General features: G+C 42.6%; 2 protein-coding genes across 4 annotated transcripts in view; one reads left to right on the forward strand and one right to left on the reverse strand.

Annotated features, from left to right (window-relative positions):
• amacr (alpha-methylacyl-CoA racemase) overlaps positions 1-22006 on the forward strand; it is a 35140-nt gene that overhangs the window by 6897 nt on the left and 6237 nt on the right. The window lies entirely within an intron of this gene.
• On the reverse strand, positions 1646-15679 carry LOC147191812 (lysosome membrane protein 2-like). Of its 2 annotated transcripts, none has more exons than XM_086134764.1 (12): positions 15328-15679; positions 10344-10501; positions 9392-9539; positions 9125-9316; positions 8487-8578; positions 8099-8218; positions 5403-5581; positions 4333-4451; positions 3558-3631; positions 3422-3473; positions 3197-3349; positions 1646-3107 (listed from the first exon to the last, which is right to left on the reverse strand). In XM_086134764.1, exons 1-12 carry the CDS (start codon positions 15448-15450, stop codon positions 2991-2993), a joined length of 1527 nt encoding a protein of 508 aa, XP_085990890.1. In that variant the 5' UTR covers positions 15451-15679; the 3' UTR covers positions 1646-2990. The 2 variants fall into 2 exon arrangements, with proteins under 2 accessions (XP_085990890.1, XP_085990891.1); XM_086134765.1 differs by lacking the exon at positions 15328-15679 and adding an exon at positions 10611-13147.

The following is a 22006-nucleotide window of genomic DNA, read 5'->3' on the forward strand; positions in this document are numbered from 1 at the left end:
CGTCCGGAGATCTTACCCGTCGCGGTGATTGGTCCACTCCTGTCCGGATGGAGGTGATGTCTCATCGGGGTGGAACGGTCTAGTCCTGCCGAAGCCTCTGCCGGTTTTGCGCTGACACCAAGTACCGGGAGCAGAGTGTCTGTAAACGCGCGTTGGTTGGCACCGCCTAGCCTAATCAAGCCGGCAAACACTGGAAACAACGTGCATGTTGCCTTCAAAGTAAAAGCGAACAACACGGCGTGATCATGGCGTTGAAATAACAATTTCGTCCATTCTAACTGTATTCTTTTAATCCTCCCGTTATATCTAATGTTCAGTAATCGCTAAATAAATAAGGGGAAAAGGAACGTACGAGAGTTAACTTCAATCATTTTTTTGACCGTGTTAGTTTCCTCGTGGTTGATTTGTTGTGAAGGGGTACACAGAAGTATGAGGCAGTGTGGGGCACTTGACAGCCTCCATGCGGGTTTCTTGCCCCCCCTCTTCTTCCATGCCCTCACTCAAATAAAGACATCCTTGTTAGTACTGTACCTTCAAGACGCTGTTGGGAGTATCAGGAAACACTACTGCCTTTCATGATAGTCAATGACTGACTGCAAACGTCTACATAAAGATCCACCTTCATCTGAAATTACGTGCACAATTTAGTCCCGGTCCGAATATTGTTGTCTTGGCCGAGATTTTGTGTTTTGTGCCAGATCATTATTGATACGACTTTTCTAAATATTTGCATCTGTAAAGGTGAAGTGAAGATTCAGAAGAAAGTGGGATTGATTTTAAATGATATCTCAGCTACACATTGACAATTGGGGCCCTTAAAATTTAATAGTCCATTGCATGGGGGGTGGGGGGGGGGGGGTAATAAATGATTACGAAGGATTAGGTGTTTTTGATCTGTTTTTAAGGGGATGCATTAAAACTAATACGATAATTGCTTTAATCATGTCTTTATGAATCCGTTTTTTTGCGACGTCAGGGACCTAAGTCTGCCCCTCGCTCTGTGGTACAATCAACCCAGACCAAGAACTTGAGCAAAGGAGGTGTTCAACGGGACATACTGCCACCTGGTGAGCAGTAGTTAACATTGCACTGAGTTTTTAAACTTTTATTTCGTGTACACAGTCTAAACAAGTCAACGTTTCACCCCCCCCCCCCCCCCCAAAAAAGAATAATGGTTAGGATACATACAAGGTTATAACAACAACGAAAATATCATAAAGTACAATCTGTAATTTTGAAAATGGGCAGCGTTGTGCTTTGCTTTCAGTTTTTTTGAATGTGGTAAATGGGCACACACAATAAAAGAGGTGATAGAATCCATGCGGCGACTGTGAACTTGGACTACAGGATGCACTCTCCATAAATCATCATTATTATAATAACCTAACTCTAAATTATGAAATTATTATTTAAAAAAAAAAAGGAAATAACTGGAAATTAAAACCAGGAAATTAGCAAAGCATTGCAGTCCTTCAAATGTTACCACAAAAACAAGGGAGCACCACTCGAAAAAATAAAATATATATTTTTTAAACTGAGAATGTTCTGAACGACCATTTCTATGCTGGTGTGGTATTGAACATAGTAATGCCGCCCATGGGAGTTGTTCCTTAGTGGAGATGTAACTTGACCTCACGTGATACGATTTGACCTTAAATATGACTTTATTCTTGTAATAGTGTGATTTATTATTTTTTTAACTCATGACCATTTTCAAATAAACAGACATATAGTTTTTCAATTATGTTGCTCTTTTTCTGAACAAATTACGTTTCCTCTGAAGTTTATGAAAACATAAAAACAAGATTAGTTTAGACCGCAAACTAACTACATGCACTCCATTTTGCAAGATGTCATTCAAACAATCATTTTTCCATTTTGCATTTTCTCATCCGCTCATCCTCACAAGGGTCACGGGGTGGCCTAGAGCCTATCACAGCTGTCTTCGTGCAAAGGTGCAGGGTTCCATTATGGCTCCGGCCTTCCTCTGTGCCTGCATGTTTTGTTTTGTTTTTCGTTTTTTCCGGACACACTGTTTTCCTCCCACATTCCAAAAAACATGCATGGGAGCATGTTTTTTGGAATGTGGTAACACTCAAAATTGTCCCCAGGATGTGATTGTGCATGCGAATGCTTGTTTGTCTATGAGTGACACTGCGATTGGCCTTGTGGACTCCGCCGATTGCCCCAAATCAGCTGGGATAGGCTCTACCGCGTCCCTTGTGAGGAAAAGCGTTTTGGAAAATGGATGTGTGGATGCTTTGAACAGTGCAAAAGGGGTTTCATACCCAGGCTCGGTTACAGATTTGATCAGACTGCTCAAAGTGGGAAAATGCCACTTCCACTCTGTCCTCCATTTTGGGTCAGTGCTGTTTGTACAGAACAACGATACAGAAAAATTGCGTTTTTTTTTTTTTTACAGTAAGTGTGAAAGTGGCTTCGATCAAAGTGTTGACCCACTCTAGCAGACCTGAAGTTCTTCATTTGGATACTTTCTACATTAACATTTACAACAAGACAAAAAAAAACATATGAGAAGGACTTTCTTATTTTACAAAATGTACAGTTTTTCTTTTTTTTTAATAGGTCTAAAGTTTATCCCAGTGAAACAAATTTTGAGCCTCTCCAAATACTGTCATCAAACAAAGAAAGATGCTTTTCAGGCACAAGAATCACATTTTGTAACATTTAGTTGTAATTACGCGGCTTAATACTGACAACTGGTGTTCGTTTTCCCTCCTTTTCTTGGCTCTCGGAAGAAAAATAAAATCTGTGCATAAAACTAATCCCAACCTCATTTTAACCACGTTTGTTTTAATCGCACCTCTTGACGTTTTCATCTATCATTGGTAGACTCGTTAACTCGGCAAACAAACAAGGAAATGTGTTTTCTCTGACAAATTAGTTCCAGCGGGTGAGGTGGGATGGACGGACGGGGTCATTTGCAGTGTATTTTGTCATTAAAAAAAAAAAAATGACGGCTGGCTTGCTCAAGCTTGCGCGTCCGCCTTGGGCGTCAGGCCGATGTACGTTCCGTTTTGAGGGTCTTCTTTTTCTTTTTCCTTTTCGCTCACCGGAGAGTAAGACGTGTTCTCCTCGGCGCTGGCCTGTAAGAAAAGTTTAGTTTTTCAAAAGGCGACGTGACAAACAAAACGCACGGCGGCCAACAGAAAGTAACGTCGCTGCGGCTCCTCACCTTCTGCTTTCGCTCGCGTATCAGCAGGAGGATCAGGACCAGCAGCATGATGCCGCCCAGAGCCACAAAGATAAGCGGGAAGTTGGAAACCACCTTAACGATCATCAGCAGCTTGTGAACTCTCGCCGCCGATGCCTCGTCGATAACCACGCTCTGTTGAGACAATCCCAAACACGCGTCAATTCATCTGTACATCCGTACTAGAAGACTTGACAGGTTTCTCACCTCATTCAGGAACATGACGGGGAAGATGGTTTCGTTTAGACCTTTAGTTTTCCTGAATGGAGTAGAAAGAATTTTGTGATTCTACACATTAAAAAATAAAATAAAATAAATAAAAGTGCACACACACAACACTTACGCGAATGTGGATATCCTATTGATTAGGATGTTGATCTGCGCCCTCTTGTTGGCACGTACAATTATGCCGGTGGTCTGTAAAAGGAAAAGAGTCCAGTTTGCCATTCCCCAGTTATCGTTTTTGCGGCGTGAAAGTAATGAAACGGCTGAACAAAAACATGACGGTACTCAAGCATGCACTGTCGCCTGTGCGCCGCTAGATGGCAGAGGAGTGCAATTCCACCTCGTCTCCGCTAGAAATGTATCGTCCAACGAAAACAGTTTATTTAAAAATAAAATAAAACGGAAAAGATGTCTGACGACTCGCAATCGAAAGATAGCTTAAGACCGTGACTATGAATAGTTGCACGGCCATAGAGAAGAAACAAGGTCGAACTGTCGTTTGGGAAATGAGTTTAAACGATATTTAGTGACATTTCCCCCCCCCCCCCCCCACTTTACATATTCGCTATATATCAAGAAAACTAATACTAAATTAAAGTAAAGCATTTCTGAAAAAAAATTTCAAACATCCCGCTCTAAAAAAAACCCACACAATTAAAACGAACTGAATAGAATAGAATAGTCCCATTGTTAATAAAAGCCTGAAAGTGCATCGACCAACGCGGCTCTCCTGAGGCTGTTACAGTATCTTACTTGCTCAATTTTGTTTGTGTTTTCCTCATCTTGTAACAAAACTAAAATTCGTCCAAGTGACTGCTTGTAACTTAATAAACCGGTGCCAGTTAGGGCGACCCTACATCAGGGGGCGCCAGACTATTTTTAGTTTGTCCTACCGGGTTTAGGTCGAGGTAGGTTTGGTGATGAATTCTCTCGGGCGACATTCCTTCGATCGCTGCCACATATTTGGAATCTCCGAGGTAGAAATGAGGGAAAGAGGCCACGACTGGAGCACCTGGAGAAACCAGAAGGGAAATAACTCCATTTAGCGGATGTTATCAGTTTTTGTATTTTGTACTCCATGTGGACATACTTTAGCTCGCCATCAATGGCAACTGTTGTCAGAACTCGAAACGCAAATAGTGTCGATGCATTCATAAGACAAAAAAATTAATACGTTTAAAAGAAAAAATTGTGATACAACAAGACTCTACCGGTGTTAAGATTGTATCGGACTTGTGTCTCGGGACAGCAAGCTACTTGAAGTCACAAAAGAAATAATAGGTTGAGAAGTGCACGTTGATGCCGATGTCGAACTAATTAGTGATATCCTCATTTATAATCTCGCTACTCCCACTCAGTTCCTTCCACTTATTGTCAACAAGAGACATTGCGATCCGATGATAAGAGTCCACCCGGCCCGTTTCAATCATGAAACACAACACTGAGTGAGGTTAACTTGGCTGGTCTCCACTGCTAAATTCTGAAACGTGCGCCATCGCACAAAAAATGGCGTTGCACATAAGTCTGCCGGCGGCGGGGCTAAGAGCTCGTGAAGTGGGGCATGGGTGAGCATTTTCCTGCTCGGTGTTTGGCAACAGCCCTCGGACAACCGCCAAGGTCACTGCAGTGCACACACGCACACACATTCTTACTTGTAGACTCAAATGACACCTGACCTTAGACGGTTGAAAAAGCTCCCCATAAATAAAGCTGTATTGTATTGTATTGTATTCCTTTAGCGTAGCTCCATCTAGTGGATGCATAACACTAATTCACTTCAATTATAGTAAGAGTCACTCCAATTGCAATGTGACATCTGATTCTCCAGGTTGCCTTATCTCTTGATAAATCCCGAATGTACCCAAGCTTTATTGTCCTTCTACGGGGACGCGCGGCGTGATTTCCCTCTTCTGTTTACGGAACCGAGCATGAAGCGATCATAAACGGAGCTACGGTCGTTTACCTTTCCGACAAGGACTGACTTTGAGGAGGCCCGTTCCCAGGCACTGCTGCGGGGTGACGCAGAAACCCTCGTTGTCCGGGTTCTCTTCTTTGCTGGCCAGGACGGAACGCGGCGGCGTGTAGCGGTATGCCGGGATCCCTCTCACCTCTACGTCCTTCTCAAAGTCCATGTAGATGGTCCTGTGCAGCCAATAAATTAACGGAGTGAGGTTCCTCTTGACTTGTAAATTTGGCAGGATGTCCGCATTTCACTTTGATACCATTGGGAGCAGGAGTTTTCACGATCACATTTCAGGGAATCTGTAGTTGCTGCTCGCCCCCCCCCCCCCACCCAACTCCCCTCCTTCTTAATATGCCAATCCTTTCTTTGAACAGCGTCAAAGGATTTTATTACTTCCTCTATAGCTTCATTAACCGCCACGGTAGTTTATGGCTTTTTAACATTCACCCTGGCGAAAGTTGAAAGTCTGCTTAATAGCCGCCTGAATTACTGCAGGTCCACTTATGCAGCTGTCAAAGTGAGAATTTGAAATGATGAAAAGATAGAAAGCCCCCCGTAGATCAAATCCAACCTTCAGCACCATCGATGAAGTCCGGTGGACGCATTAAGGGTGTTATTATGGTGACTTCTGAGAGAGTCGCAGTATGTTGAACACTTCCCAGGGAATCCTGATGCTTCTCAGTCGGAACAAAAGAGTCCATACAGTGTTTGCCAGTGTGCAACAATACTCTAACGGCCTTTCCCTTGACCTTTGCGAGAGACACCAAGAGGGGTGGAAAAAAAAAAAGGCTGCAGGCATAGTTGCGAGCAGAGAATTTGGAAACCGATCCTTTTGGAAATACATTGAGGAGATTTAAAAGACGAGCAGCGAGTACAGCGGAGCAGCGGATTTCCTCTTGACGAATTCACCTATGCTCCTATTTGCTCCAAAACTCACCTATTTGCATATTTTCTATTTACACGCCGAGGTTCCACAAGATGGCGCCAAAATGCACCAAGGATTAGCACCTAAATTTCATTGTATGTAATACAGTGACAATAAAGGCGATAGTTGAACTCGAAGGAATATACAGTATGTCGATGTTTGTATGTCTGGGAAGTTTAGCCTGGGTTGTTGGTCAAAGTTGGAGAGTCTTCGCTGCATGTGTGTGTATTTACTGGCGCATTTAAAAAATTATAATATACATTGGAAAGCCTTTTTTTTTTTAGGGAAAATATGAATTGAATTAAAAAATATTTGGGGTGGAGGGGGAGAGGGAGTGGCCAGTTACTCGCGGTTGTAAGCTAGCTGTAAGCTAGGGCTAACTCTAGCCTGAATTTGACGGCGCCGTAGGCTTACGCTCACCGACACCGGGGCAGTAGTAAGGTCATAATTATTGTAAATATTTGTAAAAATATCATTTTAAACTGTAAATACTAATCGAACACATAAAAACGACAGTAATGATAAATCCAGTTGATTTTTACAGTCTAATTACTCTATAGAGAAATGGATTTGAAGGGGGGCGAGGTTTTGCGGTATCTGGAAGAAACGGCCGTAGTGGGGAGACTGATTTATGTCCAGGGCAACCAAAAGACAAGCCAGCTATTGAACAAGTCGCACCTGTCTGCACTTCATCAACATCTCGAGGCTTTTGTGGCTCAGCTTTCAGTACGAAGGCCAAAAGGTTACAAATGGGAATTGTCGTTTATTTATTCATACGCCTTCCACCACTCCTTCCGAAAAAAAAAAACATTTTTCCAGATGTCAATTTAAATACATGTTTTAAAAGCACAATCGGTAGCCAAACTTTGCTCGTGTGAAATATGTCCGCGCCGGACCAAACGGGACATTTCCTCTCATGTAATAGTCAAAAGGACAGGAAACGGAGGCGGCAGCGATCCCCTTTAGTTCCCGTAACACACGTCGCCTGCGTGAAGCCACAATGAGTTGAGTAAGTGGGTGAAAGTGTTTTGAAAACATGTGGGACAAGGGAGGGTGGTCAACGACACGCGCCTGGACTGGGCCAAAGGTAAAACGCCCACAGATTCTTTCCACATGCGACAAAATGAGTTTTGGAGGTGAAGGTTAAATTATGGGATGGCTATCATACAGCGAACGGAATGGCACAACTTCAGCGGTCAAGCTTGCCGCGACTCCGGGTTAACTCCTCAATGTTATTGACATTTTATGAAAAATGTCATATAGTCAATATGATATCACCCCCCCCCCCCCCACATATTCACAGGTTGCCCATTCGCCCATTTGTCTTTTCCTTTTAAATTAAAACTCACCTAATCGCATTTTTTCTTAAATAACAAAGCCCTATATAAATATAAAGGATATATAGTAGTGAATGAAAAAAAATAAAAACACTTTCGCGAACTTGGTTTGGGCGCTGGATCAGATTCGTTGCATTGACCGTATTTTCCGCACTATAAGTGCTTTATAATCCGATGTACCTTCTATATGGATCAATATTCTGATTTCTTGGTCATCGTATTTTAAATGTTCTGTAAAGCGCTTTTTTATAGCTGCAGCGGTTGTGAAAGCGCGATATAAATAAAGCTGTATTGTATTCCCTTTAGTGTAGCTTCATCTAGTGGATGCGTAGCGCAACTGCAGCCACTATTGTGAGGAGACAAATAATGGTTCCGATAGAAATAAAAACAAAAGCCTCACAATTAAACACCGACAACGAGGGAGATGAAAATACCTGCAAAGGTCCGGGGTGAAAATATAAATGCGTTCGTCCTTTTTCAGTAGGGGATGAAAGGCACTTCCGTCGGACCCGTCGATGGTGTTGCTGTGATTGGAGTTCCAGAAGGTCAGCTGCCTGCAAAACATTTCCGAGAGACGTCCGTTTTCCGTTTTCATACCAGTTGCCATCGTGTCATGTCGATGACAGAAAATTGGAGAGAAGTGTTTGATGATACAGGTCATAAAGGAGAACAAGCGTTAACAGCTGAGGCCAAACATCCACCCCCAAAAAATAGATAAATAAATAAATAAAAACCCAGACAGAATCGGCATCTATTTTGAGCAGATAGAAGTTGACGCAAGAAAGCTTCTGGCCAAAGAAAAGTAAGGGAAGAATGCGTTACCTTTGACCTTTCCATGTTTCCACTCGGCCGTAATCCAAGTAATTCTGCTCCCCGGTGTGAAAGACGAATTCCCCATCGTTGGTTCCATTTTTCTGGGGAGCGGGGAGGACAAATCTTCATGTTCTGTATTTCCTCAAATATTGGCCATCGACGCCCACTTAAGACAAAAAACAAAACCACCTCCCTCAAGTGGATGTATCCTGTTTCCCATCTGAAAATATTTTTTGGGTTGGTTCAAAATAACAGTTTTGAACCGTATACTTAGTGTGATGCCCTCGCACGTGTGAAAGGAGAGCTGCGTGCATGTACTTTTCAGATCTTTGTTTACACAGGAATGGATTATTGCCTTTTGTGGGCGGGTCTGGAGTAGTGCTGATCGATTTCGAGAAGGTAGCTAATTGTGATTTTTTTTTTCCCCCTGCAGAATATTGCGATTTCATGTGCGTTTTTTTAAGATCCTCTTACCATACTTTTTAAAAAAAAAAACTCTAACAACAAATGAATCCAAAAACAAAGCCCTCCCAGATTTAAAAACTCCATCCACTCGTCTTCCTTTTCAAAGAATAAAAATAAATAAAATAAAATAATAATAAAAACTACATTTCGTCTCTTTTTAAATCAAGCAAATCTTTACCTACCCCGTACATAAGACCAAAAATTGTGTCCACTTCTGGACTCATTTGAGCGATTCGGGCCAGCAGGGGGTCCTCATAGCCCCACAGCAGTTCGTCCACGGTGCGAGTGGTGAAGAGTCCGCTTTTGAGCGTGTTCATCCAGACGGACACGATGGAGGATTTCCAGAAGCTCCCTTTGGCCTTGTTCATCACCGCCTACAAGGGAGGGAGGCGGACTTGAGCCGAGAGAACATGGTGGCCAATGGCTTGTCGTCGTCGATCTTTCCTTACCCAAGCGGGTATATTAACAGTGACGATGTTATCCAACGAAGGGTCGCCAACAGACTTGTCTCTCATGAAGACGAAGCTTTTCGTGTTGTATGCCGACACCATTTTGCCATCGTTCACCATGGTCACGTTGTCCTTGTACCTGTACTCTCTTTGCGTGACACAAAACGACACAAAAAAGATTTGATATTTAAACAATTGGCACGCATTAAAAGCCAAAAACCGACACAGTGACTGCTTGTTATTCAGAAAAAGTGTGAATTGGTGCACTCTCGCGGTCTCCTGAAAGTCTACGGTTCGACTTGGTCGTTAGCGACCTCGGTCTCGGGGCGGGTTTTGGCCTCAAATTCTCAAAGTCTCTATCTTGATTTTGTCTCGACCTGCTTCTTGTCCATCAAAAAATACCTGGGGAAAAAAACGTGGCCTTGACTTGGTCTCAAGTCCTCTAAGTATTGGTCTACACTTTCTCAATTCATCAAAGTCTTGATCAAGACTTGAGCTCGTCTGGACTATGGTTTAAACTCTTCAAAGTCTTGGTCACTGGTCACTGACTGAAATCAAAGACTCAAAGTCTTTATCTTGACTTGGCGTTAACTCCTCAAAGCCTTTGGTCTTGACTGTCTCACATGCCATGGCCTTAGTCCTGACTTGTGCTCAACTGCTCAAAGATTGAGTTTTGTTCTGGACTTGGTCAGGACTCGTCAAAGTTCTTGACTTGTCTGGATCCGAACTCCTCAAGGTTTTGTGTCGTGGTCAGGACTTGGCTTCAACCTCTGAAAGACTTGTCCTTCACCTGCCTCGGTCTTGGTCTTGACTCCTAAAGTCGAAATGTCCATTTCTAGGTTGGTCCTTGTCGCTACACCAAGTAACACAATCACATTTTTGGGGGGGACTTCCAAGTAGCACACTTCAGATCTAGCATCAGTTATTCACATTTTAAAGTCTTGCACCCCACCTGTACGTGTAGGGTCCGACCTGGTTGACGACTGGCTTGGCCCCTGCATGGAACTCATCCAAGTTGGTGACGTTGAAGAAGAAGTACTCCATGTAGACGGGAGGTGGGGGCCTCTTCCATGACTCAAACACGCGGCTACCCTCCACCAAAACAATCTCCTGTTAAGACACCTTCAGTTAGCTGACAAACTCGGTAGTAACTCTAGACTGCGCCGGCGATCTGAATTTCAAGTGATTAACATTTCAAGTTAAGAAAAAGTGGCCGCACGTTTTTAGTCTGGATGGCGTATTCCGAACAAAAACAGCCCAGAGAACAAAAACATCTTAAGGGGGACCACGGAGGGTTGCCTCTGTCTGACAAGAGCATTGGCCATGCACATGAATGGTATTAGGGGAGACCCCGCCATAGTTCCATTGTCAGACGGTTGCCATTGACTACGGGCGCTCAGGGAGAGAGAGAGAGAGTCACTGACAGATCATGTGATTCGTAAAGCCCCAAGTCCTAATTGTTGCGCGGGACTGCGACCTTAATGATCTGGGCCGCATTCCTCAGGCCTGAGCTCCAGAAGCAGCCTCCCGAAAGCGAAAACTCCCCAAAACGCTTTTACGCTTGTGGACAACGATCCCCGACGATTCACCGCGGGGTTCTTTTGAGGAATTGGGAAAACACGGGGGGAAGGCGAGAAGGAAGAGAAGAGGGGGGTGTGGTGGGGGTTAGTTTGTCTTTCAACCACACATGAGGTGGAAATCTCAGTTTGGCCTAGTTGTGTCAGTTTTGTTCAAAGTAGTGTCTGGATGTAAATTAACCCCCAAAAAAGGGAGAGTGGGCCAAAGTGTCCCCAGCGTTCCGGGAGCCCCCCTCCTCTGGCTTTCCATTCTACTCATCCTCAGACGGACATTTTACAAAGTGGTCAAGGACAATAAAGCTGTCACCTTGGATTGAAGAGGGCAGAGCGTACTCTTTTCTGGCCGCTGTCCTTTCATGCTTTTTTTAATTTTTTGTTGTTGTTTTTCATCGCACTATTCAACATGGCCGCCCTCCCAGCATGCGACATGAAATAGCGCATGGAAAACAGGAACAGAGAAGCCCTCTCATCTACGCCACTCCCCGATGGAAAACACATGTAGCAGGTGAATAAGCAAATAGGCGTACCGCGACGACTTTGATGTCGAGACGGGAGGAAAAACACAGGCATGAATAACGCACAGCCGCAGGATATTCTTTAAAATCTTCTCAGAAACAATGGAACATAAAGACTGTTTAAGGTTGACGCTATTGTTTTTCTGCGGCAGAGGGTTCCATAGACGAGTGCCTCCCAACCGTTCGTGAGCCAAGGCGCCCATTTCACATGAGAAAATCTCAACAGTACACCACGAAAAATAATAAATAAAATGGCACAACAATGTAGTTTTGATCGGCCTCGGATCTGCCGCAACTCCTCAAAGTAACGGTCTTCAGTTATTCTCGACCTGCCCTATCTCAGTTCTGAATCTAGTCTCAAACCTTTAAGTCTATCTAAACCGGTCTTGGGTTCGACTTGGTGTGAAGTCGGTCTTAGTTTTGACTTGGCCTTGACCTGCTTCAGGAAAAACTCTCGCCCCCTGTTGTCTTGGGCTTGACTTGGTCTCAACTCCTGAATGTTTTGGTCTTAAATTCTCAAGTCTTGGTCTCAGCCCGCCTCACGGTCAAGGTCTTGAATTGTTACTGACAGCCCGCATCGTTGGTCTCAACTCCTCAAAGTTTTGACTTGGCAACCTACCTGATCTTGATCCGTACTTGCATCACGACTGGAAGTTGTAAATTGTCCATTATCCTACCAAGGATCGAGTTGCTACTCAACGCTGGCTGTGGCGAAAGAAGCTTCGGACTCAAGGAAGCATTCTTGGAATGAGAGGCTTCACACACAGACCAAATGGGATGAGCCCCCAGCCCCGAAATAAATCCGACCAAGCAAGCCCGCTCGTTGTTTGGTATGTTAAACGTAGAGTGTGTTTTACTCTTTTGGATTGGAATCGGTGCTTTGCCAAGGAATTTCTTTCAATTAGAAAGATTGAGATCTGAACGTTTGCTTTCATGTGTCAATCAACCGACAAGCAACGAGCCCATTTAATGGGACATTAAAGGAACCATTTGGGGTCGAAACCTCCCTTCCGAGGACACAGAACCAAGTAGCCTACTTCCTGAGGAAATTAAAACGTGACTTTGACGTGCACTTTTCCCCCCCCCATTTTAACCCTTTAGTGCACAAATAATGATAACCTGATAAGCTGTCCACTGTAGTGAGCGCTGTCCCTTAAAGGGGTTAATGTCGATGCACGAGAAAGGTGGAAGACTGCAGTGGTTGATCATTTAGACTGAAATTAGCCAAATAATTTGATTTCACGGCTAATGTATCCACTTGGACGCCATTTTTTTAAAGAATTCTGCCATGTGTGGAATTGATTGTTTAATGTTGACTTGCCTTGTGTTCTTCAAGTTTTGGGTCTTGACTTGGTCTCATTTCGTCCCGGGCGTGACTTGGTCTCGAATCCTCAACCTCTTGGTCTTGACCTGATGTCATCCTCCACAAAGTCTTGGTCTTGAACTACCTTAAATCTTTCATGGCTAATTTCGGAAAATAATATACCTTCTATTCTCCATTCCGTACAGTATCCAAAGTTTTTAATACTGGGGGGGCTTTGCGGACCGTGACCCAAATTTGTGCACAAGTCTGAAGGTACTGCAGTCATAATAATAGTCGATATTTGCCTTGAATATCCATCCATCCATCCATTTTCCGAACCGCTTGATCCTCACTAGGGTCGCGGGGGGTGCTGGAGCCCATCCCAGCCGTCTCCGGGCAGTAGGCGGGGGACACCCTGAATCAGTTGCCAGCCAATTGCCTTGAATATGAAACAATCAAATGAAACAACAGTTGCTACGGCGATAGGCGAGTGCTCCGCTTTGTACGTCGATGCTTCCTATGTTGGAATCATCAAGAACAGACGAGCCCATGGATATCCTTGACGCAAACAAAGTGACTGCGATCGGCGCCTTGATGGTATTTCTGAGAATATGAATGAAGGAGAATTGCAGAACACTGCAAAAAAATATTTTCCTTTCAGTTTGCACGAAGCAGCTGACTGCGCGTGCTTTGATATCATGTGTTAAAAACACCAATACCACAAATAAAAACCATTGGTAGCCCCTCCGCCCCCTGCAAAATTATTCCTGGACACGCAAATTCTCTGACCTGCGGACGTCATCATAAAGCAAAAGGAACTGCGAATAATCTGTCCGAACCATCGCTTTTAATTTCTTTTTGTTTCTATCCCTCACACGTTGCGTTTCAAATTTCCATTGTTTGCTAACGGCTAGAAAACAACTCCAAAGTGATGACTGCTGTGTTTTTGTGATGAGTGTATTTTTGGTAATGTTTTCTGGGAAGTACGAGTTCGCTCTATCGGTTCTCATTTAAAAGTGACCATATGCAAAAAAAAAAAAAAAACCCAGACCACAAAAGTCTCACAAAACTCTTTTTGCTTATGAAGGACTTGAAAAGCAGTCCGACATAGGTCAAGATATGCTCATCACCATTCGCACGTGTTTACGTTTATTTTTTTTTCGTGGAACATATTCCCAGAAATTTGGTGCTTTTTTTTTTTGTATTTTTTTTTTTTTATAGGAAAACTATTTCGGTCGTTCATACAACGAAGTACACTTTAAGTAGAATTTTCAATTGTCTGTGCTTTTTTTTTTTTTTTGGGGCAGCTTGACCTGACATCACTTTTGTCATTCGAATGAATGGGGTTTTTCTCCTTAAAGATAGTGATAGAGATCCGCTGGAGACTTGCAAAAATTTGCAACAGAATTGCAACAGACATCTGGAACTCCCAGTTTGAGATTTCTGCAAGGTCGTTTAGACCAGTCATAGTTCCACGTGCAGATAGCTAAGAAGCCACACCTAAACCATCTTGAACTGAAGTTCGTTCGTTCAAGATATCGTGAACTGGATTTATGCCAAGCCAAAATGAAGACATCTGTAACGAATAAGCCCATAAACAGACGCGCTTGGCAAAAATGGCATATTTTTTTCAATTTATTTTTTGCAATAATTTGATATTTACTGTGAGTGAAAAAACGTAAATATGCACATTTTGCCATGCATCTTTTTTGTGTTTGCTTCTATTTTGCTTTTTGTTTCATTCTGCTGTTTACGCCTAATGAGAACAGTTCTCAAATGCCTTACCCGGATCAAAAAAAATAAAAACCAACGTTTTTTGAACACCAGAAAATGACTTTTTATACTTGGCGGCACGGTGAACCAACGGTTAGCACGGCGGCCTCACATTGCAGAGGTGCAGGGTTCCAATCCCGCTTTGGCCTCACTGTGTGGAATTTGCATGTTCTCTCTCCTGTGCCTGCGTGGGTTTTCTCCAGGTACTCCGGTTTCCTCCCACATCCCAAAAACATACATGGGAGGTTGATTGGACACTCCTTAATTGTCCCTAGGTGTGATTGTGAGCGCGAATAGTTGTTCCTCTATGTGTGCTCTGTGATTGGCTGGCGGCCAGTTCAGGGTGTACCCCGCCTCGTGCCCGAAGATGGTGCCCGGGATGGGCTCCAGCACGCCCCCGCGACACTCGTGACGATAAGCGGATCAGAAAATGGATGGTGGATATTTAAGCACATCAAACGCCATACAGTTCAAACATTTAACAGAAGTCATAATTCTACAACGTGGCTTCAAGCAACATTCTATACGAGTCTTTAAGTGCTTTATATATACAGTATCCATATATTTTTTGTGCATGGATCTGATGATTGCTCTCTGCAAGTGGCCCCACCGGCACACAGTCACCACCATTGTCAACCGTCAACTGTCATCCGCTTTGAACATAGCGGAAATAAATGCAGGGCAGCGTGGTAAAGCAACGCATGCAAAACACACACACACACACACCCGAGAGAGAGGGGGGAAAAAGTGGACGCTTGTTTTGTATACCTTCTTGAGACGGTTGTACATCAGCTTGCGGAAAGCCTGCGAGGCGGTCAGGCCGATGCCCACGATGAGCAGGGTGGCGCTAATGACGCCCACCGCGTAGATCGCGCACGACCTCCTCGTCATGCTCGCAGGTGGAGACGTCAAAAAAAAAAAAAGAAAAACTTTAAGATGTTTTTTTTTCCCCAACCACCCTCCCCCACCCCACAAAGAAAAGTTTTTCCTTCAGGAAAAAAAAGCCCGGGAAAAGTTTCTGGACGTTTTGCAACTCTTCCTAACTTGCTCCGCGTGCAGTTTACTGAATCACCGCGGAGGATCTCGCCACGGCACAAAGACCTTAAAAGTGGGTTCACGAAAAGTGAGGCCCCGCTTATTTGTATGGCGGGCAGAGTTTGGCTAAGCGAACGCTCATTGGCTACGCGGGAACGCGCGAGAGTCGAGAGCGCGTTTTGAAGTTTCCATCCCACTTTGTCCTACCCCCCCCCCCCCCCCCGCCGCCGCCGCCGCCGCTTCCCCCCAGCTTGTGAGTCCGCGCCCTCCTCCCAACCCAAACAAGGATAAGAGGGTCCCTCTTGTGTTGATCCCCATAACAAGGAAACGTTACACACAACAGGAGACAACCCCATTGTCATCGCAATACACTTGAGAGTACAAGTTTGGATATGATACATTTACTGCACAGAATGGGATCCAAAACGTTTTTTTCTTTTTTAAATATTGCTTGCTCTGGTGAGCTGTTTGAGCGAGAGAGGCAGCTGTCCGCCGTGGTCTTGTGCCAAGTTTTCATCCTAACCTAAACAACAAAGGGTAATAAAAATAAATCAGAAATAACCACATAATGTGCTTCTTTTTTCCTAGTCCAAAGGGCTCTCTTGTTTAAAAAAAAAAAAAACATTCAAGGGCGGCACAAACTGCTGACCCAGAAACCAACATCAAGTATGTTTCTCACAAAAATCGACTCACTCAAAATTTTGATGATATCGCCGTATTGTGTTTGTCCTGCATATCGTTCCAATTCAGCAAAGAAATAAAGTAGAAATCAGCTACTTGCAGTGTAGTACAGTATAGGGCAGTACAAGACCCAGTGGAAGTGCAACATAGGCACTTGTGCCATTTAGAGGCGATTGCTGATATTACAACTTAAAACTACAGTTTTAAGTTGTAATATAGACCATAGACCAAGTTGTAATACAGACCATGCATTTTTGTAATTCCGTACAGATTTGTTTTCCTTTTTTTTTTTTCTTTCTCTATTTGTGATTTTTCTCCTTATTTTCTGGGACCACACAAAGTCTGGAGCCTTACTTGCTTTGTACTGAGCAAGTGAAAAAAAAAGTGAAACTTATGACCTTTATCTCATTTAAGGCGCTGCTAATCCATTTCATGTCTTTCCTCTCTTTATGACTCATCTTGTGAGTGGTATGAATCACAGATTTTATGAAAGTTGAGATCTTATCAGATGTGTTTAAAGGTGAAAGGATACAGCCTTGAGGTGACCCGGTCCACATGGTGTCATTAAAACCTGACCCACTGGGCTTTGTTCCCAGTCATTGGCAAATCATACCAGCCTGGACCGTCTAAATATAAATACACGCATGCACACACACAAAGCTGGCAAAAAGTACACAAACTATACTTAGTAGAAGTCCAGATACTCTGCGGAAAGTAGAAGCGCCGATTCAACCCCGTTTAATTAATTTGCTGCAACTTTCAGCTTGTACCCGTGGGAAAAAAATAGTGGCGTCAACTCAAAATTTCAAGGCAGCCAATTTCTATAAAATGTTCAGTGGGACAATTAAACAAAATACTTTCAGTTTTGCTCATGTTGAACTTGAGTGCATTTCCAACAAAGGAATAAGAGTTTACCAAACTACTTACCCCCTTTTGTTGTCCCCCAATTATTGATCGAAGTAAAAACAACTCAGAAAATTGTTTGCTGTGTTTTGCTAAAACGAACGTTGTTGCCATAAAATGCAATAATTTCCATTTTCAAGTTGTACCAACTAAAATGACTGTTTTAGCCCCGCCTCCCATTTTTTAACAGTCAAGTAAAAATAAAGCCAAATGCTGAAATGTAATAATTATATTAACAATCCACACATAGCAGTCATGCTAATAAATTGCAGATCCCGAAAATGTTTTTTTAAACTTAAGTACAGTCCCAGATTATTTGTATTTGGTTACGTCACACCACCGACACACACACACACACACACCTAAAGAACACCTGCAGCCTTCAGGGTGATACGATTTGAATAAACGGCTAACATATTCATCTGCTGGCGTAAATAATGCGGCTCACTAACGAGAACAAACGCACACCCAAACGTCTTCGGCTGAGGCGTTTTCATCTGCTGTCCTGCTTTTAAAAATAGACGACGGGGACGACCGCCATTGTGTTGCGCCATGAGGGCGAGTCCACCTTGAAAAAGGGCACATTGAGTATGTGATCCACATAACAGGAAAATGCACAAAACAGCTGGAGGTTGTCCTCATTGTGTGTGAGGACAACATCACATACATCAAAAAGAGGTCATCGCTTGGGCATCATAATGATGTGGGAAATATTATAAAAAGTGAATAACTTTATATGCCACCCCAAAAAAATTAAAATAAAATCTCCCGAATTAGAATCAGCAAGTGCAAGGCAAATGATGCTGTGCACCATGCCACAAAGCAGACGGAATCTTGCTAAATAATGCTTGTTGTTGTAGTGATTCACTTGCACAGTTTGTATTTGGGGGCCGGGGGAGAGGGCGGAGGTGGGGGGGCAGGAGTCTGCCAACTCTCTCTGTGTGGAGTGTGCAGAATGGCATCTGCCAATTTGGACTTTCTGGGCTTTAAAATTCGCCTAGCAACAAGCAGTGTCATTTCATAACAATAGTCAGCAGTCACTCTGCCGAATACATTCAGTTTCTTAGAAATGGTTCTGTTATTTAGTTATTCACATCATTTTTTTTTTTTTTTAAAGCTTTGCTGGCATTTCATCCCTTCAATCTCACTTCGAGGGATGATTTCAATCTTGGACATATGTTGAGAGCCTTGACTTGTGGGAGTCATAACTTTTCCAGCTCTTTCTCTACAAAATACTTTTTGTTCAATTCTGTGCCAGTATCTGAAGATCGTCATGATTTAAAAGATCAACTGGGAGCGGCCAAAATACATCTTTTGTTGTTGTTGTTATGCCGAAGGAGCATAGCTTTAATCTGGTTTTGGGAAGCAAAGCTAACGGAGGCACCCCAACCACTGTACCGGATTCAAATTGTCTTGTTTTGAAGGAAAAGTTGTAATCGTGTAAGATTAAAGTCGTTACGAGGGGTTTGGGTGGGAGGGGGGGCACAATCCAATATGTACAAAAATCATAAGGAAAAATCACCCTCATTAGTTGTGCTGATACGAGAATAAATAGTAAAAAAAGAAAGTGGAATTACGGGGGGAGGGGGGACACACGAATTCAACTATTACAAGAATTCAATTCTATTTGTTTTCGAGATGAAGCGCCTTTTTTTTTTTTTTAAAGAGATGTTTTGAATAATAAACAATGCATCCGGCAGGCTATATTTAGCTGCGCTTTGCGCTCAAAGGCTAGCGTGGCTAACTATAGTCGGAAAGTCAGGGATCGTGAGATTCTTAACTGCGGAAAGGCCAAAAGGGTGACTGCTGCTTGAAGAACCATCAAATAAAAGCTTGGCTATCCAAATAGGATCGGGGGAAACCTGAGTAGATCCTGTATCGGAACTAACAAGTAACTATAACTTCGAAAAATATTTGGACTCATTTTACAATTTTATTTGGACTTAACTTGCGTTTGACTTTTTTGATGACTTTACTCTCGTACTTGTGTCTGATGTTATTCCCCGCGTCACTATTGCTGTGGTTTAAGTGTAGCCCTAATTCTTACTATTTTGCAAAAAGTCCGCCATAATGTGGGAAACTCACCAGAGGGTTTTTTTTTCTAGTGTGTGAACAGACACACTAGTAGCTGCCAGTAATAACATTCCTTTTTTCCCCAAGTTTACATCCTCCTGAATGTGTAGCTGGGAGAACAAAAAAATTAGCCCCATCTCACACCACACAAGAATCGCTCAGGATAATTCTGCTCAAATTTGTCCCGCCCAACTTAAGGTTGTACCTGTGTTTTATCTTCACAGTACAGGATGTAGTACGTTCTTGGCTCCGCTCTCACTTCCCAATGTTTTTTTCCCCCCTCCTATGTTTGAGGATGTCGTTTAAAAAGCCCCGGTGGAGAAAACACCAGCACATTCCCGCATCCGTTGCTGAGGATAACACCAACTCCCACTGGAACCTCAAAAAAACGTTTTTTTGATAAGGGTTCTGTTGTGAATAATTCGCATTTGTGGGAAATGACAAAATACTTTTGTTCATACTATCTGACTTTTTACTTTTACTGCTTCAATTTGAAAACATCTGTACTTTCTATTCCTTACATGTCCAAATCGGCTTGTTACTCTTTTTCTACCTCTGCGGGTGATTATTTAAAAAAAAAAAATCTGTGAATAGCGGGAGATAACACTTATACAGTATTTTATACTGTGTAAATTTGAAAATAAGAAGTGAGAAAACTGGAAGTATTTCAAGCTTCGCTTTTGCTGAAGATTATTGAATGTGAAATACTCTTTAATCCTACTTTTTACGCCGACAGAAAGCCATCGCTGTAGGGTTATTTCAGAATGTCCATCTTTGGACATTATTACTAATGTATATTGTGAAATGATAGGTTTGTTGGTTTAGAAAAAAAATTGTTTACTGTAAACAAAGGGATTGGTACACCGTACCACCGTAAGTACAATATTTTTACTTCACTATTTGCGGGGATGGTCTGGAACGTAACCCCTGTGGTGGAAGGGAGTTTGCTGTGAGGTATATATTTCGATATATTTTCGTTGTTAGCATGAGCTAATTTAGTTGGTCAGTTTGGAACATTAGCAAAGGGATGTGAACATGCTGTTTTGATAGCATAAAAGTTAGGCTGATTCTAGCTAGCTATTGGTTGAACAAATCTCTCAAGTACTAGAGTTGAATCAGTACTTTTACCAGAGGCTTTTTTTGAATCATCACTTTCATGTTTTTACTCTTCTACAGAACGGTAGCTCTTTTGCCACTTAGACTGTAATTGAATTTGCATGTACTCTATCTGCATCATGTATGCAGACGCCTGTACTGTCTCCGACCCGGACGTTTAGACCTCACGACGACTCTCAAAACAGCTGGTCCCCCACCCCGCCATTGTTCCCAAACCGTCTGCGTTTCCAATTAACCACGCCCACGTCATGTACGACTAATTGTTCAGAACAATAATGCAAGTGTGTCAAAGTTAGCATCTGCTAATATCGTCATATCAGCAAACAAACAAACAACAAGAGCCTCGTTGGGTTTATGAGCTGTACACAACTTTATCCTCATAGATTTTTAAATATGTGTCTTGTGAAAATACAACTTTATTCTTGTGACTGTTCTCCAAAAGAATATGACTTACTTCACCGTTGTCTGAGAGGATAACGCCCGATAGTATTGAGGCATTTACAATGATTTTAATGACATTTTTGGTTTGTTTGTGAGCAGATTTGTTTCATACCAGTGGTCAAGTTTTTCATTTGTATTTATTTGTTTATTTTGCGGCAAGTGATGATGCGTAGTTATTCACAGCATGGTGTCCTTTCTGGATGCTTCTCATGACCTTGTGTTTACAGGGAAACTTGACTTCCTGACTGTGATATTACAGGAAAGGTTTTGCGGCACGGCTCCGTGCATGACATTGTTGCGATCCCTCCTATGGGAGCCATTCCATTGTGTTTCCTCAAATGCAAGATATTTTGCTGTCTCTTGGCTTTTTGTTCATTGACTCTCTATTATTATTATTATTATTATTATTATTATTATATCTTTTTTTACACTTAAAAATAGTTCCTAGGGTCTTTAACTCTTTCTGGGACAGCGGTTACTACAGTGGACAGCTTATCATGTTACAGGTTATCATTATTGCTGTACGAGAGGGTTAAATGTCTAACATTTTACCCAGGAATCAAGTGTGCATCTTATCAGAAGCAGAGACAGTTAGCTCATGCTGATCTATGCACCCAATAATACTAACAAAAAGAAAAACACAACAGAATTTAGAATTTAATTAATGTTTGGGAACTGAGGACACAAATTATTGAAGCTTTGTCAGTGGAATTCTTTTCAATTCTTGCTTGATTGACTTTTTCAAAGCTCAAATTAATTAAAAAGGGGTTCTCAAGCAAGGACCACCCACCACTGTACAGTAAAGCTTAGGTCATGGGTCGCTGTCAAGTGCAGTTATAGTATATGGCCAATAGAGGGAAGCAGAGATTTTAAGCTCAATTTCCACTTTAAACAGCGTGCTAGTTTTAGATTCCATCCTTTTGCGTTTCCTGGGGCTCATATAGCTCACTTAAAATGGCAACAGTATGTTTATTGCCATGATTAATAAACTAGCAATTTCTTTGCAACTGTGCAAATTTAGAAATTCAGCAGGATCCCACGATTCCCTTCCACTGCACTGAAATGAGAGATCAAAGAACAGTCGGAAAATTCAAAGCTTGGCTTCCAGTTTTATATCATTTTATATGTCAGCAACAAATAAATATCAAGAAAGGTCACGGCGAGGCTGAGAAAATCTGACCTGACTCACGAGAAGCAA

Source organism: Hippocampus guttulatus, chromosome 17, assembly GCF_054856545.1.
Source record: "Hippocampus guttulatus isolate MCC_2025c chromosome 17, RoL_Hgut_1.0, whole genome shotgun sequence".
NCBI classification, from domain to species: Eukaryota; Metazoa; Chordata; class Actinopteri; order Syngnathiformes; family Syngnathidae; genus Hippocampus; species Hippocampus guttulatus.

What these genes read in the sequence shown, in the direction of transcription:
- LOC147191812 (XM_086134764.1), bottom strand. Translation starts at nt 15,450, where the DNA reads ATGACGAGGAGGTCGTGCGCGATCTACGCGGTGGGCGTCATTAGCGCC. An exon ending in GAAACATGGAAAGGTCAAAG is followed by an intron (nt 8,219 to 8,486) that starts GTAACGCATTCT and finishes AATGTTTTGCAG; the next exon opens with GCAGCTGACCTTCTGGAACT. An exon ending in TTCACCCCGGACCTTTGCAG is followed by an intron (nt 5,582 to 8,098) that starts GTATTTTCATCT and finishes TTGGCTGCACAG; the next exon opens with GACCATCTACATGGACTTTG.